Source organism: Anolis carolinensis, chromosome 2, assembly GCF_035594765.1.
Source record: "Anolis carolinensis isolate JA03-04 chromosome 2, rAnoCar3.1.pri, whole genome shotgun sequence".
NCBI lineage: Eukaryota > Metazoa > Chordata > Lepidosauria > Squamata > Dactyloidae > Anolis > Anolis carolinensis.
The window spans coordinates 17429765-17455607 of record NC_085842.1 but is presented as its reverse complement, the minus strand read 5'-3'; the positions used below and the strand labels follow the sequence as shown (position 1 = coordinate 17455607).

At 45.5% G+C, this 25843-nt stretch overlaps 2 protein-coding genes across 4 annotated transcripts; both read left to right on the top strand.

The window, feature by feature from the left end:
* Positions 1–1769: 1769 nt before the first annotated feature.
* Positions 1770–16765, top strand: LOC134297001 (oocyte zinc finger protein XlCOF6-like). Of its 3 annotated transcripts, none has more exons than XM_062973304.1 (6): positions 1771–1943; positions 7080–7596; positions 9417–9516; positions 11461–11540; positions 11754–11874; positions 14987–16765. In XM_062973304.1, the coding sequence occupies exons 2-6, from the start codon at positions 7183–7185 to the stop codon at positions 16264–16266; spliced, it is 1995 nt and encodes a 664-aa protein (XP_062829374.1). In that variant the 5' UTR covers positions 1771–1943; positions 7080–7182; the 3' UTR covers positions 16267–16765. The 3 variants fall into 3 exon arrangements, with proteins under 3 accessions (XP_062829376.1, XP_062829374.1, XP_062829375.1); XM_062973305.1 differs by lacking the exon at positions 1771–1943 and adding an exon at positions 2053–2385; XM_062973306.1 differs by lacking the exons at positions 11461–11540; positions 14987–16765 and having other exon boundaries at positions 1770–1943; positions 11754–11846.
* A 7755-nt stretch (positions 16766–24520) lies between these two features.
* On the top strand, positions 24521–25816 carry LOC134297004 (zinc finger protein 24-like). The gene is made up of 2 exons (XM_062973309.1): positions 24521–24700; positions 25190–25816. The coding sequence occupies exon 2, from the start codon at positions 25292–25294 to the stop codon at positions 25781–25783; it is 492 nt and encodes a 163-aa protein (XP_062829379.1). The 5' UTR covers positions 24521–24700; positions 25190–25291; the 3' UTR covers positions 25784–25816.
* The last annotated feature ends 27 nt before the right edge of the window (positions 25817–25843 follow it).

Genomic DNA, 25843 nt, shown 5'->3' with positions numbered 1-25843 from the left:
TACTCTATAGACAAATTCAAACCTCCAGGGCCAGATGAACTACACCCCAGAGTATTGAAGGAACTAGCAGACGTTGTTTCGGAACCATTAGGAGTAATTTTTGAGAATTCTTGGAGAACGAGAGAAGTCCCAGCAGACTGGAGGAGGGCAAATGTTCCTATCTTCAAGAAGGGAAAATGGGGATCCAAACCATTACCTTACATTCCACCCGCCATCAATACCATGAAAGATTCTATAGTACGGGTGAGGCTGTGGTGCAGCTGGTTAGTAGCCAGTTGCAATAAATCATTATGACCAAGAGGTCATGAGTTCAAAGCCAGCCCGTGTCGGAGTGAGCACCCGACTATTAAAAAGTAGCCCTGCTCGTTGTTGACCTAAGCAACCGAAAGATAGTTGCATCTATCAACTAGGAATTTAGGTACCGCTTATGCGGGGAGGATAATTTAATTTATGACACCATAAAAATCGCCCACCAGCATTTGGAATGAGGAAGTATCCAAGGACTCAGTGTCACAGTGGAAACTAGGGCTCAGAGTAATTGGTTAAAATAGCAGGAAAGGAGATTTCACTTGGACTTTAGGAAGAACTTCCTGACCCTATCAGCTGTTCAACAGTGGAACTCTCTGCCTCGGAGTATGGTGGAAGTTCTTTTTTTGGAGGCTTATATACAGAGGCTGGATGGCCATTTGCCAGGGATGCTTTGTGCTTTTCCTGCAAGGCAGGGGTTTGGACTAGATGGCCAAGAGGTCGCTTCCAATTCTATGAGGATTTAACTCAATGAATGCTTTGGCTATAAACACGTGGCTAAATTTCACCAAATTGCTCAAAGCCTGTGACCATATTTCTCAGATAGGAGGAGTAATTATTATTATTGTTATTATTAGTAGTAGTAGTAGGAGGAGGAGGAGGAGCCGCGGTGGCGAAGTGTGTTAAAGCGCTGAGCTGCTGAACTTGCAGACCGAAAGGTCCCAGGTTCAAATCCCAGGAGCAAAGTGAGCGCCCGCTGTTGCTCCAGCTTCTGCCAATCTAGCAGTTCAAAAACATGCCAATGTGAGTAGATCAATAGTTACCGCTCCGGTGGGAAGGTAACGGCGCTCCATGCAGTCATGCCAGTGGCCACATGACCTTGGAGGTGTCTACGGACAACGCCGGCTCTTTGGCTTAGAAATGGAGATGAGCACCAACCCCCAGAGTCAGACATGACTGAACTTAATGTCAGGGGAAACCTTTACCTAGTAGTAGTAGTAGTAGTAATACTATTTATATCTCACATCTTCCCTCTAAAGAGAAACTTAAAGCAGCTAACATTAAAACTCATACAATGAAGAACACCTAAAAATATAAATACAGTAGAGTCTCACTTATCCAATATAAACGGGCCGGCAGAATGTTGGATAAGTGAATATGTTGGATAATAAGGAGGCATTAAGGAAAAGCCTATTAAACATCAAATTAGGTTATGATTTTACAAATGAAGCACCAAAACATCATGTTAGACAACAAATTTGGCAGAAAAAGTAGTTCAATAGGCAGTAATGCTACATAGTAATTACTGTATTTACGAATTTACCACCAAAATATCACGATGTATTGAAAATATTGACTACAAAAATGAGTTGGATAATCCAGAACGTTGGATAAGCGAATGTTGGATAAGTGAGACTCTACTGTATTAACGTAGTTTTTGGGGCGCCTTCCCTGCAGCCCCCTCCTTGAGACCGGGCGGAAGTAGAGCGAGAGGCTCTCCCTTCCTAGAGAGGCAGGAAATGCTCAGAGGGGAGGAGGCCGTGACGCACTTCCTCCCGAGGTCCCTTTTGGAGGAGAGGAGCCTGGGCTCGGGCGCCATCTTGGCCAGGCCTGGCCCTCCCTCGGTGGGTGTGTTGGGGGCTCCGACTCCCTCAGCCTCGCCCTCCTCAGGGCCGGAGCCTCTCGCCCCGCAGCCGGTGAGTGTGCCCAGGCCTGGCCCCGAGGGAGAGACTGCTTTCCCGGCCCCTTCCTCCGCCCCTCAGCCAGAGCCATGGCCTCTCCTGCCTCTCTCTCTGGATCCCTCCACGCACCACCCACCCGGGATGCCGCCAGGCCTTTGTCCGGCAGGGTCTGCGTTCTGCCTGGAGGGGAGACTCGGGAGAGAAGCCCCTGCTCGGCCCCTCCCTTCCTCCCTCGGGACCTTCCCCGCTGTTGTGCAGGCGAGGCCTTTGGCAGCCCTGAGGCCTCTTACTTGGGCCCGAGAGACACCCTGGGCCCCGCCTCGTGAGGCGGCGCAATCTCTCCAGCAGAATTGGGACACTCTTGTGGGAATCCCGCGGGGTTTCAGTGGACAGGGAGACCATTTGGGGGTAGTTTTCAGTGTGTTCTCTCTCACTGGAGCTGACACTGATTTGTAAGGTAAGTTTCCCCAAACTGGGTTCCATTTTGATTCCTGAGTCCGATTCCCAAGTAAATCTCATTCCTTTGCCATTGCCAACTGCGGCCTCTTGTGTTATTTGATACTTTTTGGAAACAACCTGTCCTTTTGTGTGATTGAGATCAGGGCTTTCAATCAGGGTTTTGGGGGAGGGGGATTTTCAAACGCGAATGTTCTCGGTTTAAAGGGCTGTCTGGATGCACCCCTAGTGGAGATGATGGTGGCATCCTTGAAGTCTGCTGGGATTTTCTCTTCAAACACCCACACCTTTTCAATGAGCTGGTGGAGTAGTTGTTTCAGGTCAGATCCACCCTCTTTGAAGATTTCAGCAGGAATCCCATCAGGTCCGCTGGCTTTGTTGTTTTTTTGTTGGCTGATGGCATTGCTAACTTCTTCCAAACTAGGCAGTGCTGCAAGCTCATCCCTGGTTTGTTGTTGCAGGATTTGTGAGAGGGTCTCTTCGGCCACATTGGAGCTGCGATTCAGCAGGTTCTGGTAGTGCTCTTTCCAACGTAGTGCAATTGATGTTTTGTCCTTCAGAATTTTGGTTCCATCTGATGAGCGTAGGGGGTGTATGCCATGGTTTCTTGGTCCGTAAATTATCTTTGTGGCTTTGAAAAATCCCTGAGCATCATGGGTATCTGCAAGGTGTTGGATTTCTTCAGCCTTCTTTGTCCACCAGATGTTCTTGAGTTCTCTGGTCCTTCTTTGGACCTCAGCTTTTGCACTGGCATAAATCTTTTTCTTGGCAGCACAGTTGGTGTGTCTCTGCCATGTTTGGAAGGCTTTCCTTTTGTTATCAATTAGCTGTTGGAGCTCTTTGTCATTATCGTTAAACTAGTCTTGATGTTTCTTAGTTTGGTATCCAATGGTTTTTTCACAGGCTGTGATGATGGAGGTATTCAGTTTGTTCCAGTGTTCCTCAACATTTTTGGGGTGTTCTGTGGGTAGATGATCCTTGAGTGTTGTTTGGTGAAGGGCTCGTTTGGAGGGCTCCTGAAGGGCTTGGGTGTTCATTTTACGCCTTGTTTTCTTCCTTGGAGTCTGCGTTTGGGGATAATCTTGATAGCCATCGTAGATCGGATTAACCTGTGGTCTGTCCAGCAGTCATCAGCACCTGTCATGGCTCTTGTGAGAAGCACATCACGGCGGTCTCTGGCACGTGTAATTACATAGTCCAAGAGGTGCCAATGCTTTGACCGGGGGTGCTTCCATAATGTCTTGAGCTTGTTTTTCTGGTGGAAGAGTGTGTTGGTGATGACAAGGTTGTGCTCTCCACATTTGGTGAGAAGCAAGATGCCATTCGAGTTGCTGTTTCCGACCCCGTCTTTTCCTATGACCCCTGGCCACAGGTCGGAGTCCCGTCCGACTCTTGCATTAAAGTCCCCCAGGAGGGTGATTTTGTCCTTCTTAGGTATCTCCGATAGGATGATGTCCAGCTGACAGTAAAAATTTTCCTTGATGTCTTCGTCAGCATCTAGTGTTGGTCCATAGGCACATATGATGGTTGCCTGTTGGTTTTTGGCAAGGTTAATTTGGAGGATTGAGAGTCGTTCATTAATGCCAGTAGGTGCTTAAGTCAGGTGCTTCACCAGGTCATTTCTGATAGCAAAGCCAACTCCGTGTATTCTTCGCTTTTCTTCAGGCAGTCTCTTCCAGAAGAAGGTGTAGCCTCCTTTTTCTACCTTCAGCTGTCCCTCTCCTGCTCTCCGGGTCTCCTGAAGAGCTGCTATGTCGATCTTAAAGCATCCCAGCTCCCTTGCAATTATAGCAGTCCTGTGTTCGGGGCGTTTGCTGTCAGTGTTATCCAACAGTGTCCATACATTCCATGTTCCAAAGTTCATTTCTCTTTTTTGGCTGCAGAGTGGTGACCCCTCTGGACGCGGCAGTCCAGTCAGGGTAGGAGAGGCAGACTATGTTTAGGGCACCTTTTCTAGCCCCTTCCCCGTGTGGGGCGAGCAGAGCGGATCCTAAAAAGGGCTGCTCAGTCATGGATACAGCTGCCGGACTACTCAACTGCCTCGATCCTTGAGGTAGAACGACTGAGTCCATATCCACCACCCATGTGCCAGTCTGTGACTAGGGGCTTCCAGATTTCACAGTCCTGCCCCTGTCGCCACTTGCTAATCGCCATGGGACTTTTTTGGTTTGTTTTAATTTTTCTTGGAAGATGCCTATGCGTGATGTATGGAGATTGGTGCACGGCCGGTCAACACACAGTCTTCACAGAATGAGGTCCCAGCAGTGGTGTGGTTAACACAATGAGAGTGGCTTCTCAGTCTGTTGCAGCCTTCTTCTGCCTTCACAGCCGTTGTAACATGTATCATGTTATCCTCCACCTGCTCCGCCGTTGAGGTCTTTGGGTCTTCGGATTGTGCTTGGTCTGGAACCTCCCCTGCGGCCACTCCTGGGAGTGTGCGACTCCAGTGGTTGTGCCCGCAGGTTCATCAGAACACGCAAGCCCCCTCACCACGGCAAGGTGACAATCCATCAAGGGGGTCTTAACAGTCCGTAGTCTACATGGCATCTTTTCAGTCTGAGAGTCTATTGGAGTCTGTTCTCCTAAATGGAGTCTGAGCTCTGAGCAGTCTCAGATCTGATCACGTGGTCTGCAGCCCTTCTCACAACCTCAAGAAACAGAATAAAGGGAAAGCTGTATACAAAAAACATACATATACAATACAGTAAGCAATCAGAATCACATACAAACAAATTACCAGTGGAGGCTTGAAGGTTGATAAAGTTTGGGATACAGTTGCTAAGTCCTCCTTTTTTAAAATTATGGTACATTAAATTTAAACAAGACAAAAATTATTGATGTCTTAATATAGCTTATAAAATCATTGATCTGGTGTATTTTTATTTTATTTTTATTATTGCCTTATTTCTTTAAATATTGTCTTCCAATTTTTTAAAAATAAATTTACATGACCAACACATTCATTTATTTCGTGTCAAAAGCATTGTACAATAAATACATTTCAAAATGATGGGGGCGGGGGGAAGGAAATCACAAGCAACTAAATAGTTTTGGACCAAAAGCGGGCAACAGCAACCGCATTGTCCGTAGCTTTAAACAACTCCTCCTCCGTACATGAGTCAGGGCATTGTGGGCAAGCATACATATGCAGAGTTGTTTGTTCTGCTCCACAGTCACACAAGGTGGAGGATTCCTCCAGGTAGTGCCACCTTGCCAAGTTGTCTTTAGATCTGCCCACTCCGCTTCTGAGTCTGTTCAGGGACTTCCAAGTTGCCCATTCTTGGTTTGCCCCAGGAGGAAGACCCTCTTGGGGGGCCATCCAGTTAGAATTGCCAGGTTTAGCTGCCCAGAGAGACACCCTTGCTGTTGCTGGAGGAACATCAAGAGGAGTGGTGGTTCTCATGAAGCCCTTCCTTGATTTGAGTCTGGTGGGAGGAGGCTGATAGTCATGCAGTGGGTGGCTTTCACAATGTTCAACCTTTTTTCTCTCGCAGTTAGCACCAACTTGCCGTCGCACGTCAGGAGGGGCAATGCCAGTTAACTTGTAGAGTTTATCAACAGGTGTAGGTTTAAGGCATCCTGTGATGATTCTGCATGTTTCGTTCAGTGCTATGTCCACCTGCTTTGCATGGGCAGACTTGTACCAAACAGGACACGCGTACTCAGCAGTTGAGAAAGACAAGGCCAGGGCTGATGTTCTTATTACTTGTGGGTCTGCACCCCATGCGCTGCCAGTCAGTTTCCGCAGGATGTTGTTGCGTGCAGCTACTTTGTGCTTGGTGTTCATGCAGTGTTTCCTATATGTTAGTGTTCGGTCTAAGGTGACACCAAGGTATTTAGGATGGAAACAGTGTTCCAACACATAGGAATGTATGAACCTACTTCCTGGCAGCCTCTCCAACATTGGTTAGAGTATTTCTTGTCTATCTGATTTAATCTAATGGGTTAAATGCCACCTCCATATTCCTTTATAATAATTTTCCTTAATTCTTATAGACTTATTTTTGAAAAATACAAAATTCCATATTCTTTTCCATTCTTGTTTATTCAATTTTTCCCAATAATTTTCTAAGGTGATCTTGTTTCTGTTTATCTTCTAGCAATAATTTATAAACATCACTTATTGTTCCTTTTCTTGTTTCATTTTCCTCTTTAGTCTCTCTTTGGGTTACCATCCCTGGGGAACAGGTGCCTTCACAATACATTTGATTCCGACCTTATACAATATTAATACAGTATACCCCAAAGTATCATTCAATGCATTAATTGAAGGGTTTAGTTTGAGGGTACAGTTGCTAGGTCCTCTTGAGGCTTCCATCTGCTTCAAAATAGAGGACCTCCAGTGAAGGGAAAATTAGCAGGATACATTTGGTTGATTATGAGGAAGACAGTGGAGACAGGCTAGCCCAGGCATGGGAACACTTTGGCCTTCCCTCCAGGTGTTTTGGACTTCAACTCCCACAATTCCTAACAGGCTTCAGCCCCCCCCCCCCCCCCCCACGAGGACCTGCCTGGAAACGGACCAAGTAATGGACAAGGCCCGAGTGATGGTTTAGGTCTTTGGGAAGGAGAGGATCCCTCCTGAATCTATTCCCTCCACATCCAGAAGACAGTCAGCAATTCAACATGCATGACAAAACATTGTCCTTGCTCAAGGATATTTATGTGAGCTCATTCTTCTCATTTTCTTTGCAGGTTCCACCAGTTCTCCCAGGCCTCACACTCTGAAAGTCATTTGAGGGAAGAGGTGGACACATCTTCATCCATTTTGGAGGCAGCCTAGAACCACAGAACCAAGATGGAAGGGCAAGAGCCAGCTGCCGCCCAGTTAAAAGTATTTCCTTCTGCTGTTGAGGCAGAGAACAATAGAACATTCTGGAAGGACCTTTGGGGGAAAGACCAGGAGAGCAATCACTTCCATTCAGACCTTCGGTGCCAGCACTTCCGGCATTTCCGCTATGAGGAGGCCTTGGGGCCCCGGAAGGTGTGCAGCCGCCTCCACTCTCTCTGCCGCCTGTGGCTGAAGCCTGAGCGACATTCCAAGGCGGAGATGCTGGACCTGGTGATCCTGGATCAGTTCCTGGCCATCCTTCCTGTGGAGATGGAGCTCTGGGTGAGGGAATGTGGGGCAGAGACCAGTTCCCAGGCCGTGGCTTTGGCTGAAGGATTCCTCCTGAGTCAGGAAGAGGAGAGGAAGAGGGAGAAGCCCCAGGTAAGAGACAGAGAGAGAGAGAGGTTCCTCTTTTTGTTTCAAGGAACCAAGAACAATTGTTTTGAAGGATTCAATTTTGGAAAGCTAACTTTAAGGTGGAATGAGTTCAGAGAATCATTAGGACCCAGGTGTGTTCGCCCTAGAATCATAGAATAGTAGAGTTGGAAGAGACCACATGGGCCATCTAAGTCGTTAATAAAGATGTTGAACAGAACCGGGCCCAGGACGGAGCCCTGCGGCACTCCACTTGTCACTTCTTTCCATGATGAAGACGACGCATTGTGAGCACCCTTTGGGTTCGTTCGCTTAGCCAATTACAGATCCACCTAACCGTAGTTTTGTCTAGCCCACATTTTACTAGTTTGTTTGCCAGAAGGTCGTGGGGGACTTTGTCGAAGGCCTTACTGAAATCCAGGTACGCTACATCCACAGCATTCCCTGTATCGACCCAACTCGTAACTCTATCGAAAAAAGAGATCAGATTAGTCTGGCATGACTTGTTTTTGGTAAATCCATGTTGACTATTAGCAATGACCGCATTTGTTTCTAAGTGTTCGCAGACCACTTCCTTAATGATCTTTTCCAGAATTTTGCCTGGTATTGATGTGAGGCTGACCAGACGGTAATTGTTTGGGTCGTTCTTTTTTCCCTTCTTGAAGATAGGGACCACATTCGCCGCCCTCCAATCTGCTGGGACTTCTCCTGTTCTCCAAGAACTCTCGAAGATAATTGCCAGTGGTTCTGAAATAACTTCCGCTAGTTCCTTCAGTACTCTTGGATGTAGCTGATCTGGCCCTGGGGACTTGAATTCGTTTAGAGTGGCCAGGTGTTCCTGGACAACTTGTTTCCCTATTTGGGGTTGGATTTCCCCCAATCCTTCGTCCATTCCATGTTGCTGGGGTTGAAGATGGCTTTCTTTTTGTGAGAAGACTGAGGCAAAGAAGGCATTAAGTAGTTCTGCCTTTTCCCTGTCCCCTGTTGCCATCACCCCATCTTCTCCTTGCAGTGGCCTTATCGCCTCCTTTTTCTTCCTTTTTCTACCAACGTAAGCAAAAAGCCTTTTTTGTTGTTTTTTATGTCCCTGGCAAGCCTGAGCTCATTTTGCGCTTTAGCCTTGCGAACCTTTTCCCTACAGGTGTTGGCTATACGTTTGAATTCTTCTTTGGTGATTTCTCCCCTTTTCCACTTCTTGTGCATGTCACTTTTGAGCTTTAGCTCAGCCCTGGAAAAGAGACGTGGAGTGCCACAACTGCCCCCTTTGCATCCCCCAAGGGCTCCCATGGTGAAGAGGGGGCAGTCACCTCCATTCCCCAGGGTGGTTGTAACCAGGGTTGATGACCTGAAGTTATAGGATGGCAAACTTTTAAGAGTAAAAGGAATGTATTGAGAATTCCAGTGGTGTGTATTTCAGAGGAAACATCTGGATTTCAGAGCCATTTCTGAATATTCTTTCCCTAAGAAACTGTATGTTATTCAGAGGTAGAGATAGCTCAACAGGGACCTGAAAGCACAGATATACAGACTTAGGTTACTCAGCCCAAGAACCCCTCTAGGGTATCCCCAAATAACAACCCCAGGATTACGTAAAGTAGTTCTTTCATCTCAACAGTAGCCCATTCTCTTCAGATTGAGTCCTGAAGCAGAGTGCAGTGCCCAAAGGAAGGCAGAATTCCCCCACCAAAATCAAGGAAGGACAAGAATGAAGAAAACCGGTCTTGGGTCCCAACCATAATCCAAACAGTCTGGAACAGGTTGCAGAAAGAGAGCCCTCCCAAATTTCTAATCTTACTTTTTCTTTGTGATCTGTGCTGCTTGTTCAGGTGCAGGACTCTTCTGCAGATGAGACTAGTCAGGTGGAGGAGTCTCCTTCAGACACCATGTGCGTTGCCCAGACTGGAAATGGAGCATATTTGACAGTTGGTAAGGGATGGTGGTGGTCCTTCTTGCTTCCTCACCTCTTGAGTAGACCTGAAATGTCTGAGCTGTGTGAATTGGAAAAAACTGGGGAGCCTGGGAGCTTAAGAATGCTGCTGACAGGAGACATTTCCCTACAATACTTATTTGTGCCACTTTCAAAGTTACTTGATTCCTTTGCTTCTCTGAATGTTTATGGTGGTGAATATGCTCTTGGCTAAATTGGCACAAATACAGAAACTAATACCGCTAACTCATAGAATCATAGAATCATAGAATAGTAGAGTTGGAAGAGACCACATGGGCCATCTAGTCCAACCCCCTGCTAAGAAGCAGGAAATCGCATTCAAAGCACCCCCGACAGATGGCCATCCAGCCTCTGCTTAAAAGCCTCCAAGGAAGGAGCCTCCACCACGGCCCCGGGGAGAGAGTTCCACTGTCGAACAGCTCTCACAGTGAGGAAGTTCTTCCTGATGTTCAGGTGGAATCTCCTTTCCTGTAGTTTGAAGCCATTGTTCCGTGTCCTAGTCTGCAGGGCAGCAGAAAACAAGCTTGCTCCCTCCTCCCTATGACTTCCCTTCACATATTTGTACATGGCTATCATGTCTCCTCTCAGCCTTCTCTTCTGCAGGCTAAACATGCCCAGCTCTTTAAGCCGCTCCTCATAGGGCTTGTTCTCCAGACCCTTAATCATTTTAGTCGCCCTCCTCTGGACGCTTTCCAGCTTGTCAACATCTCCCTTCAACTGTGGTGCCCAAAATTGGACACAGTATTCCAGGTGTGGTCTGACCAAGGCAGAATAGAGGGGGAGCATAACTTCCCTGGATCTAGACGCTATTCCCCTATTGATGCAGGCCAGAATCCCATTGGCTTTTTTAGCAGCCGCATCACATTGTTGGCTCATGTTTAACTTGTTGTCCACGAGGACTCCAAGGTCTTTTTCGCACACACTGCTGTCAAGCCAGGCGTCCCCCATTCTGTATCTTTGATTTCCATTTTTTCTGCCGAAGTGAAGCATCTTGCATTTGTCCCTGTTGAACTTCATTTTGTTAGTTTTGGCCCATCTCTCTAGTCTGTCAAGATCGTTTTGAATTCTGCTCCTGTCTTCTGGAGTGTTAGCTATCCCTCCCAGTTTTGTGTCGTCTGCAAACTTGATGATCGTGCCTTCTAACCCTTCGTCTAAGTCGTTAATAAAGATGTTGAACAGAACCGGGCCCAGGACGGAGCCCTGCGGCACTCCACTTGTCACTTCTTTCCATGATGAAGACGACGCATTGGTGAGCACCCTTTGGGTTCGTTCGCTTAGCCAATTACAGATCCACCTAACCGTAGTTTTTTCTAGCCCACATTTTACTAGTTTGTTTGCCAGAAGGTCGTGGGGGACTTTGTCGAAGGCCTTACTGAAATCCAGGTACGCTACATCCACAGCATTCCCTGTATCGACCCAACTCGTAACTCTATCGAAAAAAGAGATCAGATTAGTCTGGCATGACTTGTTTTTGGTAAATCCGTGTTGACTATTAGCAATGACCGCATTTGTTTCTAAGTGTTCGCAGACCACTTCCTTAATGATCTTTTCCAGAATTTTGCCTGGTATTGATGTGAGGCTGACCGGACGGTAATTGTTTGGGTCGTTCTTTTTTCCCTTCTTGAAGATAGGGACCACATTCGCCCTCCTCCAATCTGCTGGGACTTCTCCCGTTCTCCAAGAACTCTCGAAGATAATTGCCAGTGGTTCTGTGGTCCCTACATTTCCTGGGATTACTTCACAATACCGCCATCAAACAAAATAGTCCACATTAAAGACCTGGGACCCAAATCCAAAGAGGGAGTTTTAAAAAAGGTCACGGGGCAAGGAGATAGTGGCAGGCTTCTGAGGGAAGGAACTGTGGGGCAGCCTGGAAAAGGGACTGATCTCACCCTCCCTGATGTCTTTCCTCTCTTTTACAGGCAGTGAAACATGGGGAATTGATAGTAGCACAACTTTTCATGATTCTCTTCTAAGAAGTGATTCTGTGGGACCAGATCAGGTAGGCAGCAGGATCCCTGGAGGGGAGGGGAAGACGAGTCTCCTTGTCCCTTGACTATTGCCCTGTCTCTAAATAAACGTCTGTCTTCTACATTCCTTCAATCCAAGATGATTTCTATGAATGACTGATTCAAAAATATAAATCACAAATGGCCTGTTTTTTTCTTACTTAGTTGGCATTTTCTCCTCACAAATAACATTTTTTTGTCTTCAGGTGACTTTTGAAGATGTGTCTGTGGATTTCTCAGCGGAGGAGTGGGCCCTCTTGGATCCAAGACAAAAAGCCTTGCACCAGCAAGTCATGGAGGAGAATTTAGGGATTGTGTCATCTCTGGGTAAGGCTCCATTATGCTTGTAATTAACAAAATCAATTTACAAGTTCTCAACATTATCCAGTATTTCAGATCTCTTCCTCTGAAGCCATAGAAAACAAGCTCATTCCATATCCATATAGGGGCCAGCCCAAGAAGACAATTGGCACTTGGGTGGAGTTGCCACATTAGATGAATTCTAGGCAGTGGTTATTTTCCATCCACCAACCATGCTTGTCATGGTGGTGAGAGTAAGAGAAGGGCTTCTCTTGGGGATTGTAGCGCCCAGGTATGTTTGTATAAGGAGATACAATCAATCACACAGGCTGAACCTGAGACATTTAGGTCTTTATAGGTCATAACCAGCTATTTGAATTGTGTGGAAACAGATGGGCAGCCAGTGGAGCCGTGGCAGCAAATAATAGTAATTTTATTCCTTACCCGCCTCTCCTCACAGCTTGAGGTGGCATATAGCATTGTTAAAACACATAATCATCATTTAAAAGCACTCCGTAAAATACACATATTTTAAAATATTAATATAAACAATACAAATGTTTAATGTATAGTTGAAGTTTGAAATTCATCATTAGAACTGACTGGGAAGGCCTTCTGGAAGAGATAGGTCTTCACTTGTGTCTTAAATTCAAACAGCTGATCTAGCTGTTGGAACTCTAATGGCAGGTAATTCCACAGTCTTGGGGTTGCTGATGAACAGGCCCTCTGGATGGCGGTTGACAGTCGGGTTCTGGCAGTCTGGAGCAGACACCCCCCAGAGGACCTAAATGTTTGGGGCTGATTGTATGGGAGAAGGCATACCTGTAGATAACCTGGACCCAAATCATATAGGACTGTAAAGGTCAAAACCAACACTTTGTACTTTGCCTGGAATCGAATTGGTAGCCAGTGGAGCAACTTTAGGATATGTGTAATATGTTCACTCCTGGATGTTCTTGCAACCAAAGAGGCTGCCGTATTTTGAAACAACTGGAATTTCTGAACTTGGTACAAATGTATTCCAATATAAAGCCCAATAATGACTTGTTTGCTCTCTGTAACCAGCCCTAGTTAACAGTCTGACTGCAATTCTTTGGACAGCCAAAGGTTTTAAAAATCTTCAAAGGCTGCCCCAGATAGAGTGTATTCTAATATTCCAGATGGGAGAGAACAGACATGTAACACTATGGGCAGGTTTAGCCTCTCAAGGAACAGCTGCAGTAGGTGCAAAAATGTGCAATGTACAAGGCACTCCTGGCCATGCATGAAACCTGGGACTTCAAATTCCATTTCCAGTCCAAGGAGTATCCCCCAAACTGCGGAACCGTGTCTTCAGTGGTAATGTAACCCCATCCATCACAGGCTGAATCCCTGTTCCCTTATCTGCCTTCTGACCGACCTGTAGCACCTCTATCTGTTCTGGATTAAGTTCCAGTTTGCCCCCTCCAGCCCATTACGGGTGAGAGACATTGGTTTAGTTGGAAAGGAGGAGTAGAGCTTGGTGTCATCTGCATATAGAGGCACCACACCCCAAAACTCTGGATGAGCTATCCTGTATCTGTTAATTACAGAGGGGACAAGACAGATGCCCGGGGGGATCCCACAGTCAATGGGCAAGGGATCGAACAGGAATCAGCACTTTCTGGGTTTGCCTCTACCGGAAGGAAAGGGGCCACTGTAAAATGTCTCCAATTCCCATCTACAGAGGAAGGATACCATTGTTGCTGGTATTAAGACCTGCTGAAATGCTCATTGGAATCAATAGGGACACATCCTCCACATCTGTCTTTGTCCCTCTGTAGGCCGTCAATCAAGGTTACCAAAGCAGTCTGTTGCATAAACAAGTTTCCTTGGGTGGCTCAAACCACTGTAATTCAACCTTTCTCTTTCCCTCCTTCTTTCCACTTTGCAGAACATTATTATCTTTTCCAGTGAGGTGCAATATCCCATGCTTATGTCCAAAGTAGGATGGCCTCAGTTTGGCCCCTTCACCTCTGCAGTGAGAAATCAGACAGTTAGTCAGGTTCACTCCCGTTTCTGCTGTGTACAGCCCCCAGGAGAGGCCGGGGTTGAAAGCTCCAGACATTGAACAGAAGTGAATTAGCATGCATACACCCACTTTCTCCCACTATATATACACATATTTTGATCTTTGGTCCAAGATGAGTGGACTTTTATTTTAAATCTAGCCAGTATTTTAAGTTAGTCCATGAAGGGTTTGAGCCAAGTCTCTCAAGTTATTTCCGGAGCCTTTCTAGTTCATTCATACACACTCTGACTTGCATATATATTGTTTTTCCATACATAAAAATTAATACAATAAATACCAGTCCACACTTTTGAGGCTGACGATATAAAACAGATCTTGCCTTGTTCCTCTACTAATTGAGCAGTAGCTGGGTGGTTTAAAAAAAGACCTAGGGGTTAAAATGGGAGAAATAACATTTAATCAATAATATAACGAGTGCCAAAACAGAAACAGAATGTCAATCTCCAGTTTTGTGTGTCTTCATTCAGTCCTTTTTAAAATGGCAACTTCATTCTGGCTTCTAACCTGAATGCTGGTATTTGTTCTGCTGCCTGATGCCATAAGTTCACCTACCTTAACATAACTGCCACCCTATAGCAGCTATGGTCTACGTGAAACTAGATCAAAGACTGAACATTTTAAGCAACTTGGTCATTTAAATACGTCCAGGTATGCGCTCACTCTGTGCAATAATGTTTTTACTGACTGTTATGTTCAAATTTATTGTTTTTTCTAATGTGGAATTTTTATTATAATGTATGTTATTTTCATTTTATATTTTTGATATTAGCGATGAAATTGTGGCATTGAATGTTTGCCGCTTATATGTATGTTAACCACCCTGAGTCCCTCTGGGGAGAAAGGGTGGTCTAGATATAAAGTTTTATTATTATTATTATTATTATTATTATTATTATTATTATTATTATTATTATTACCTTTGTGGCATCAGGCAGATCTCTTAACAGCTAGTGTTGTAAAGGATTGTAGGAAAGGACTATCTCAACTGAATGCATTTTGTTATTTGTATACTTTTTAACTTTAATCTAATATAAGCTTTTCTTTTCTACACATGGTCACACTTCGCTTCTTCTCAAACCATGTAAATAGCGGATACACCATTTGAATGTTTGGAATGTGGAAAACGTTTCTATAGCAAGTTTGGCCTTGTTTATCATCACAGAACTCACACAAGAGAGACACCATTCAGATGCCCAGAGTGTGGAAAGAGCTTCAGTCAGAAATCAGACCTCGTTTGCCATCAAAAAACTCACACAGGAGAGAGACTGTTTAAATGCCGAGAGTGTGGAAAGAGCTTCAGTCAGAAATCAGACCTTGTTTGTCATGAGTCAACTCACGCAGGAGAAAAACTGTTTAAATGCCAAGAATGTGGAAAGAGCTTCAGTCACAAATCATACCTTGTTTGCCATCAGGCAATTCACACAAGAGTAAAGACATTTAAATGCTCGCAGTGCGGAAAGAGCTTCAGTCATAAGGGAGGCCTTGTTGGTCACCAAGTAGCAATTCATACAGGAATAAAGCCATTCAAGTGCTCAGAATGTGGAAAGAGCTTTAGTGAAAAGAGAAACTTTATTAGTCATCAGGTAACTCACACAGGAATGAAGCCATTTAAATGCCTGCAGTGTGAAAAGAGCTTCAGTCAAAAACACATCCTTATTTGTCATCAGGCAACTCACACAGGAGTAAAACCATTTAAATGCTTGCAGTGTGAAAAGAGCTTTAGTAATAAGGGAAACCTTATTCGTCATCATGCAACTCACACACGAGAGAAGCCATTTAAATGCTCAGTGTGTGAAAAGAGCTTCAGTCAAAAGGGACACCTTATTAGTCATCAGTCAACTCACACAGGAGTAAAGCCATTCAAATGCTTGCAGTGTGAAAAGTGCTTCAGTCACAAGCACCACCTTATTAGTCATCAGTCAACTCACACAGGAGTAAAGCCATTCAAATGCTCAGTGTGTGAAAAGAGCTTTAGTCATAAGGGAAACCTTATTCGTCATCATGCAACTCACACACGAGAGAAGCCATTTAAATGCTCAGTGTGTGAAAAGAGCTTCAGTCAAAAGGGAAACCTTATTAGTCATCAGTCAACTCACACAGGAGTAAAGCCATTCAAATGCTTGCAGTGTGAAAAGTGCTTCAGTCACAAGCACCACCTTATTAGTCATCAGGTAACTCACACAGGAGTAAATCCATTCAAATTCTTGCTGTGTGAAAAAAGCTTTAGTCTAAAGCACCACCTTATTAGTCATCAGGCAACTCACACAGGAGAGAAGCCATTTAAATGCATGCAGTGTGAAAAGAGCTTCAGTGAAAAGAGAAGCCTTATTCGTCATCAGGCAACTCACACAGAAGTAAAGCCCATTTAAATGCACAGTGTGTGGAGAGAACTTCAGTCACAACCACGGCTTTAGTTGTCATCAAGGAAATCACACAGTGGAAACAAACCAGAGTGTGGAAAGATCTGCAGTTGAAATACAAGCCTTCTTTTTAAATTGTCAACCCACAAGATAAAAATGAGTTAAAGGCAGCATCCCTTGTTTTACATCAGAGGGGGCATGAATCCTTGTCATAGAAACACTGAATTAAAAAGCCTGATTGATTTTCTTTGATGAAATATCTCATTAAGCATAACTGATAATATTTTGAGAGCTAAAGGAAAGATATTTCTGGATTTTTCATCCATTCATGTATTTTTATTATTGCAAATATTTCCTGTCATGTATAATCAGGATTAAAAAGACATTTAATTGAGAAGTTTGATGAGAAGTGGGTTTGATAATGAGTAACAGCCCTGTGTGCCATGTAATTCTATGTATGTGGGAATGGGTTTTCTTTTAAGAAATACCTAATAAAGCATAACTGATACATTGTTTTCTATCAATTCATGCATACTGGTTATGTGAGGCTTTCTTTTCCTATCTATAACATATAAATAATAGAAAATCTATTACAGATGTGCGTATTCAACCTCCAAAGACACATGGTGTTTCTGAAAAACTAAGTCAGAATTAATCTAGTTTATCCTGAAGAAAAGGCGTGTTGAGAATTCTGAGTCTCTTCTGTCTTCAATTGTTTAAATCAGTGATTCCCTGGAGTGATCCAGGGGGGGTGGCGAGCCAAGTCAGGCAATTGCCCGGGTTGAGGCGCTCCCGCCTTCTCCTCCCAGGGTCGCTCACGAAACCTCTGCTTGCAGCCATCCTCCTCTGAACCCTCCTCCCCCCACGAAGGAGTGGAGGGATCGTGGGAGATCTCCCTCCCAATCTCCCAGGCAAGAGTGTGTGTGTGTGTGTGTGTCTCCGTCTCCTCTCCCTTTGGAGACTTTTGGAGATCGAGGAGGGAAAATAACAACAGGCAAAATCCTTCCCTTGCTACTGCAGAGACTGCTTGAACTCTTCTTCCGCCAGGAACGAATGGAGGATCTCCGCAAGGAGACTTTGTGTGTGTCTGTTGCACTTGCTTGTGTCTCCTCCTCCCTCCCCTTTCTACCTTCCCTCCCACCTTTGGATTTCCTTGGGATGGGACACTTTTGGAGAGAGTGGGACCTGCCTAGCTCCGCCCCTGTCCCGCCTCGCCTGACTTGCTTTGGCGAGCAGCCTCCTCCTCTTCTCCTCCTTCTCCTCGCTCACTCTGAACCGGCTCCAGAGCCCCTCAGATTCATTCGGCGGCATCCCTCCGCGAGGGACTCCCTCTCGCATCCTCCGTTGCTCTGGATGGCTCCTGTGGCAGACTGAGCCCGCTCCTGCTCTGTCTGGATCATGCACGAACGGGGTGAGGGAGTCCCTCGGCGGCGGGCACTGCTCCTTGCTCCTGCCTCTCCCTTGCATTTCTGTGCCAGGGTACACCTCCGAACTACACTGCAGAGCAGGCATGGGCAAACTTCAGGTGCTTTGGACTTCAATTCCCACAATTCCTAACAGCCCATAGGAGTTGAAGTCCAAAATACCTGGAGGGAGGCCTGGAGTGTTCCCATGCCTGCTGTCGAGTGAAGGCCTCCTTCTCTGCCCAAGAGTTCAGTTGCTTCACCAAATCCCAAAACGCCAATGTTGTAGTTGAGCCAGTAAGTGTTACACCCCTAGGCAGCGAGAGCACTGAAAACCAACACAGAGGCCAATAACAATATAATATCTTTATTGAAGCAAATGAAGTTCCAAAAGAAAATAAGCAGAAAAGTTGAACAAGCAATTGACCTTTCAGGAAAGATCAAAATTAGTCCAATAAGTGAAAGTCTTATGTCCAATATTAAGGTCCAAAGTCCAGAAACCGAAACACACTCAAACTCGGCTTGAGTATTGAGTGGGGAAAAGGAGCAAAGTAGCACAGATGAGTTCTCTGGAGTAAATTTCCAAAAGCAGGATTTCAAGGCAAGGCACGAGCTGGATGTGGTGGAGCTGAAATGCAGTCCAAACTTGGGCAAGAAGGTAGACCGACGCCCGGTCTACTCAGGAGTAAGCGCACCGTCAGACCGCTTGGAATTCAGGAGCTAGAGACGATGATGCTTCTCAGAAAGAGGTAACGTTGACACGGCAAAGGAAAGTTTCCAGCGCAATACTTTTATTGAAGTTCATAAGCTCCCCCAAGCCAGGTGCCTGACTCCCTAATTTTTCCCAAGAGAACTGAGCTTAGCCATAATCACCACGCTCCGCTAATCTGGCGCTTCTCCTCAAGCTTTGTCTCTGCGATCTCTCTGTTTTCAAAAGAGCCCTGCGATCAAACACTAACCCGTCAGGAGAATCTGAGAGAGCCGGCACTGTTTCAAGGGCATCCTTAATTGGCGCTGGCTCGGAAATGTCAATAGAAGGCATCTGGAAACGAGTTGAATCTTGCTGCCATGGGAGAAAACCAAATCTTCATCCTGGTCAGCAATGGCCACAGGGTCAGGGGCCAAAGGTGCCTGAGATATCACAGTAAGTAATTTTGCAAGCAGTAGTATGAGTACCAGTAGGGGGGAAAGGGCTAATCGTGAGCAGGTGTCAGATGAAGAACAACAAAGGAAAAGGATCCGGGTTATACTTATGGTACTGATGAAGATACATTCGAAGGGTTTTTAAGTGGCGGGGAGTCGATGAGCGAGGAAGGAGATGTGATGGATGGAAATAGAGGCACTAAGAGGGTTACTCGAGAGCAGGCATCAGATGAGGAACAGGAGAGGAAAAAGCTCCGGGATATACTTACTGCTCCCACAGATGAGGAGTTGTTTATGGGTTTCTCTGGGAGTGATGAGGATGGGGAGAACACAATGAATTGGACTAAGGTACAAGAGATAAGGGATATATGTGCAGAGCCAACTTCTAGTGAGATGTTTGTGGGGTTTTTGGGACATGAGGATTGGCAAACGGGAGATGCATCCGAGTCATGGGGAAACCTAAGTCTTGACAGGAGATGGAGGAACTGGAGAGATGGAAACAGGGGTTCATGTGTGAAGACAAGGACAGCTGTAAGAGATGATGATGGGGTGGAGGCCATCTCATCATCGGATAATGATGTGTAAGTTAAAAGTAGGCTCTGAAATGGGGGAATCTTTGCAGAAGGCAAAGTGTCAGTATTGTCACTGCCTGTTTTCCTGTTGGGTTTTGGTTTCGGGTTCTACAGCCTGGTTTTCGTGGTTCTTCAACTCAGACTGGCTTCTCGTGAGTGTGGCTCTCTCCCTTCCTTGACTCTTGAACTGATTCGACTACAGCTCTGTTTGACCACCTTAGAAACGACTTTGTTTGGACTTCCTCTACAGCGACTCTGGGACCTCGGCTGGCTTGGACAACTCCTCTTTGCATTTAACTCTTTGGGTGCAGCGCTGCTTGTTGGAACTCTCTGTCAGAGTGGCTTTGCTAGGCACACGCAGCAGAAGTCACTGGCGAGTAAGCTTTGGGTAAATAACAACGCTGCAGTCTTCGGTTATCTATCAAAGGTTATCTTCCGAACTGAAATCCACAAGACAATACACAGCTCTCACGCAGGCACACACGGGAAGGGACAGAGATAGGAAGTAGAGGGCTATTTATCTCATCCTCTGCTGTCTGATGAAATCCACGTTTAACCCTTTACACACTTGCATAGTTAGCAGCACACAGCGTATGATGCAATCTCCAGCACACATTGCACCACAATGACTCAATTACATTTAAACAACTCTATATACAATCATTCTCACTTCAACACTCTCTTGCTACAGCGATGTTTGCTTGCTGTTTGCTTTGACTGTGTTTTAATCCGGGTTTTCTTTCTGTTTAATCCGGGTTATTTTCCGTTTGCTTTTTGGATCCCAGTTTGGGCAAATTCTTTGAGTTTTGGCCAGAAATTCTGAAGTTAAGTGTCTCTGAGCATATTATTGTTTTGAAATAAACCTTTTGTTGGACTAAATGGTGTGTGTGGCTCTTTAAGGCCTCTGTGTCTTGACAGCCAAACTGTAGTTTGACACCACTTAGTGGGGCAGAATTCAAAACAATCTTAACAGATTAGAGAGGGGCCAAAACAAACTAACATATTGTATATACATATAATATTGATAATAATATTGTAATATAATACAGTGTAATACTTATAAGAATACAATTCAATAATTGTATTTTATATACTGTGTTTCCCCGAAAATAAGACAGTGTCTTATATTAATTTTTGCTCCCAAAGATGCTCTAGGTCTTATTTTCAGGGGATGTCTTATTTTTCCATGAAGAAGAATTCACATTTATTGTTTAACAAAAAATGAACATTTATTATATACTGTACAGTAGTTGTCATTACAAACCAACATAACCAGACAAACTCTGAATCCTATCAAGAATTTCTTGTTACTACCATTATTTCCATGTACAGCTGGTATGTACCTTTACCAACCCTGCATGCTCTTGTGTTCTGTTTGGCGGGCCTGCTTCCAAACAAAACCTTTGCTAGGTCTTACTTTCGGGGGAGGCCTTATATTTAGCAATTCAGCAAAACTTCTACTAGGTCTTATTTTTTGGGGATGTCTTATTTTCAGGGAAACAGGGTATGACATGTAATATTACTGATAATATTGCAGTATAGTAGTATAGTACAATATAATAATATATACTAATATTGTGTTATGCTAATAACATAATATATTGTATGTACTTGTAAGCCACTCCCAGTCCCCTTCAGAGTGAGAAGGGTGGGATATAAATATCGTAAATAAATAAATAATAATAAACTGAGGTTCAATAGAGACAAATGCAAGATACTCCACTTAGGCAGAAAAAATGAAATGCACAGATATAAAATGGGGGGGGGGGGGGTGCTTAGCTCAATAGCAGAACATGTTAATAAAATCTTGGAGTCCTCCTGGACAACAAGTTAAACACGAGCCAACTATGCAAAAAAGCCAATGGAATTTTGACCTGCATAAATAGGAGTCCAGGGAAGTCAATCTACCCTTCTATTCTGTATTGGTCAGATCACACCTGGAATACTATGTCCAATTCTGGGCACCTCGGGGTTCTTCGACACAGCCATATAACACAAAATATCAAAGCAGAATAACCTACAATATCTGATTTGAACTGGGTTATCTGAGTCCACACTGCCCTATATCCCAGTTCAATGTTTGGTGCTAAATTCACAAATATAGTAATTCCTACATAACATTACCATTTATTGAACTGCTTTTTCTGCTGATTTGTTGTAAAACATGATGTTTTGCTGCTTAATTTGTAAAATCATAATGTAATTTGATGTTTAATAGGCTTTTCCTTAATCCCTCATTATCCAACATTTTTGCTTATCCAACGCTTTAATTTTCCAGTTATTGGTTTGGGTGGGGAGATGCTCAGCCCCGCCCTTTTGAGCAGGAGCCCTGCCCACCCCTCTAAGCCATGCCCACCTTTCCAGGGGGCACTGGGTAGTATTTTTTCTGGAAAGGGGGCGGTAGGCCAAATAAATTTGGGAACCACTGGTTTAAATTGTCCTAATGTTGCGTGAGGAGGAAGTTTCCTGGCAATGGTGAGGATGAGGTGTCCTGTGACAAAAGATGATGACCCTCTTCAATCAAGCTTTGGGTGCCAGACAAAGGGGTCCCGTAGGTGTGTAAACTTGGAGTTCCTGTTTTCCAAAGTTGGCTCAAGGAAAGAGATCGGCTGGCAAGCACCGGCCGGTGGTTATCAATTTTACAGAGGAAACCGCCTGCTTTCCAGCATGTGAACATAATGGATCTTGATTGTCACCTTCGTCTCAGGACGTGCCCATCCCAGATGTGTCAGGAAATTCCTCAGCAAGATCAGTAAGGGGTGATGACTGCCTGACTTTGTGCAGAAATCATATTCAATTAATACATTTCATACACTAGGACATAGGGAGGAATGGGTACAGTCTAAGCAGATCACATTAGTTATATTACATTGAAGGGGTTAAGAAACTTTCTGGTTGTGCACATATGTGCAGACATAGATAGGCATATAGGTATAGGCAGAGAGGAAGACATGCAAGAGAAGACGGGGAGGGGGTAAAAGTATATAGAAATGGATACATTAGAGCAGGGGTCCCCAAACTAAGGCCCAGGGGCCGGATGCGGCCCTCCAAGGTCATTTACCTGGCCCCCGCCCTCAGTTTTATAATATATTTTTATATCACTTTTAATAATATATTGTATATACATATACTATTGATAATAATATTATGTTATACAATATAATACTAATAATAATACCATATAATAAAATTAATTATTTAATTAATATTATATAATACTATAGTGGTATAGTTCAAGAGGATACATTTTATCAAAATGCGGGATTGGGTCTGTGGTGTAAGAGCTGCTGCTGATGATTCAGTCTGCAAGTCCGCTGGCATGAATCGGCACATCTTCATGGATTTTCAGTTAAAATATCTAGGAGGAGGAGGAAGAGCACTGACGGGCACTGGCTGCGCCTGGCCCGTCATGGGCTCTCAGAGACCTCGCAGAGCAGGGAAAAGGAAAGCATTTTATATCTTTTGGCTTGTGGGTCCTAGGTGAACTATAAATCTCTTAGGGTGGGGGTGCTGTGTTTAACAACCTTCTGGGTGCTACAATTAAAGAAATATATTAACAAGCTGGACCGTGTCCTGGAGAGAGCAACTAAAATGGTCTGGCGACAATGCCCTGTGAGGAGTGGCTTGAAGAGAGGAGTATGTTTAGTGTGCAGAAGAGAAGGTTGAGAGGAGACATGATCTCTCTCTCTCACTCACATAGTCGTTTCTGACTCTTCATGACCTCATGGACCAGTCCACACCAGAGCTCCCTGTCGGCCGTCGCCGCCCCCAATTCCTTCAATGTCAAGCCAGTCACTTCAAGGATACTGTCCATCCATCTTGCCCTTGGTCGGCCTCTCTTCCTTTTGCCTACCATTTTCCCCAGCATCATGATATTTTCCAAACTTTCCTGTCTCCTCATGATGTGGCCAAAATACTTCAGCTTTGCCTCTAATAGCCTTCCCTCTAGTGAGCAGCCATTGGGCATTCTTTCCTGGAGGATGGACTGGTTGGATCTTCTTGCCAAGGTCCAAGGCACTCTCAGGATTTTCCTCCAGCACCAGAGTTCAAAAGCGTCTCTCTTCCTTCACTCAGCCTTCCTTATGGTCCAGCTCTCGCATCCATAGGTTACTATGGGGAATACCATTGCGTTTCTAATATTTATACATGATCAGCATGTACAGTAGAGTCTCACTTATCCAAGACTCGCTTATCCAACGTTCTGGATTATCCAACGCATTTTTGTAGTCAATGTTTTCAATACATCATGATATTTTGGTGCTAAATTCTTAAATACAGTAATTACTACATAGCATTATTGTGTATTGAACTACTTTTTCTGTCATGATGTTTTGGTGCTTAATTTGTAAAATCACAACCTAATTTGATGTTTAATAGGCTTTTCCTTATTATCCAGCATATTCACTTATCCAACGTTCTGCCGGCCCGTTTACGTTGGATAAGTGAGACTCTACTGTATAAATATTAGAAACGAGGTCATAAAGAAGAGGGTTTAGGCTTGTTTTCTGCTGCCCTGAAGACTAGGACTCGGAGCCATGGGTTCAAATCTCTGGGAAGGAGATTTCACTTGAATATTAGGAAGAACTTCCTTACCGTACAAGCCGTTCAACAGTGGAACTCTCTGCCTCGAAGTGTGGCGGAAGCTCTTTCCTTGGAAGCCTTTAAACATAGGCTGGATGGCCATCTGTCGGGAGTGCTTTGTGCTTTTCCAGCATGGCAGAAAGGGGTTGGCCTAGACCAACTCTGATTTTATGAGGATTCAACCACTTGAATATCCCGGCTGTAAACCTATGGCTCAATCCCGCCCAGTTCCTCACAGCCTGAGGCCCTTTTGTCAGGGAGGAGGAGCAGCGAATATCAGGAGCAGTTTGTATATCCCGCTTCTTCACCCTCAAGGGAAACTCTGAGCAGCAAACACTAAACATCATACAACGTGTCAATCAAAATCTAAGAAATATAAACACGATAAAAGTATTCAATAGAGGAGAATGGCAAAGGCCGAGGGGAGGAGGGCAGCCATGTCTTGACTCTGGGAAGGAAGGGGGCGTGGCCTGGGCGCAGGAGGCGGTTAAAGCCACCGAGAGGGAAGGCGGAAGGAAGGAAGGGCCTCCCAGTAGCGAAGCCCCGCCCCTTTGCTTCCTAGAGCGGCACCGGAAGAGGCTCGGGCTGAGAGGGGGGGGGAGACAGGAGCGCCGCTTCCGGAAGGGAGCCAGTCCTCCTTGGGCGGGCCTGGCGGAGGAAAGGCCTCGCTGGGACAGCTCCTCTCCTCTCTCCCGGATCTCCGCCCGTTCACTCCTCCCGTCGTCCTGCCCCTCTCCTTCCTGGGTAAACAACGACCTTCTCTTCCTTCCCTCATCGCGGCCTCCTGCCCTCGTCCTTCTCCCGCCTCCTTCCGGGTTCCCTCATGGCGGCCTCTTTCTCTCTGAGGACGGGCTCTGGAGGGCCTTCCTCCCTGCCCTTCCTCCTCCTCCTGCCTCCTCAGCCTGGCCTGCCTGGGCCTCTGCCGGGAGGGGGGTCTGTGGGGCCTGAAGAAGGGCAGAGAAGGGCCGCAAGGACAGGGCCCCCACCACCTGCCCCACAGAACCGGGTTGGGAAATGAGTGGGAGGGATTCACAAAGGAGGAGAAGCAGAGAGCAAAGGACCAAGGCGTGGAGAAGGTCTGGGGCGAGGGTTTTGGTCTCTGGGAAGGAGAGGACCCCCCCCCCCCCCTTTGAATCTTTTATCTCCAGATTCAGAAGACAGTCAGTAACTCAACACTCACGACAAAACTATCCTGCCTTGAGAGTATTCTCATTCTTCTTGTTTCGTGTGCAGGCCCCACCAGTTCACCCAGTCCTCCCACTTTGAATATCATCTGAGAGAAGAGGTGGACACATCTTCATCCAGTTTGAAGCAGCTTAGAAGCACAGAACAAAGATGGAAGGGCAACAGCCAGCTGCCACCCAGTTGGAAGTATTTCCTTCTGCTGTTGAGGCAGAGAACTATAGAGCATTCTGGGAGGACTCTTGGAGGGAAGACCGGGAGAGCAGTTCACTCCATCCAGACCTTCAGTGGCAGCGCTTCCGACACTTCCGCTATGAGGAGGCCTTGGGGCCCCGGGAGGTTTGCAGCCGCCTCCACTCTCTCTGCCACCTGTGGCTGAAGCCAGAGCGACACTCCAAGGCGGAGATGCTGGACCTGGTGCTCCTGGAGCAGTTTCTGGCTGTCCTTCCTGTGGAGATGGAGTGTTGGGTGAGGGAATGTGGGGCAGAGACCAGTTCCCAGGCTGTGGCTGTGGCTGAAGGTTTCCTCCTGAGTCGGGAAGAGGAGAGGAAGCGGGAGAAGCTACAGGTGAGAGACAGAGATTCATCTTGTTGGTTCAAGGAACCAAGAATAATTGTTTTGAAGGATTCTGTTTTGGAAATCTAACTTTAAGAATAATTCAAAGAAGTTGGAACAAGTTCAGAGAAAGGAGGACCCAGGCGTGTT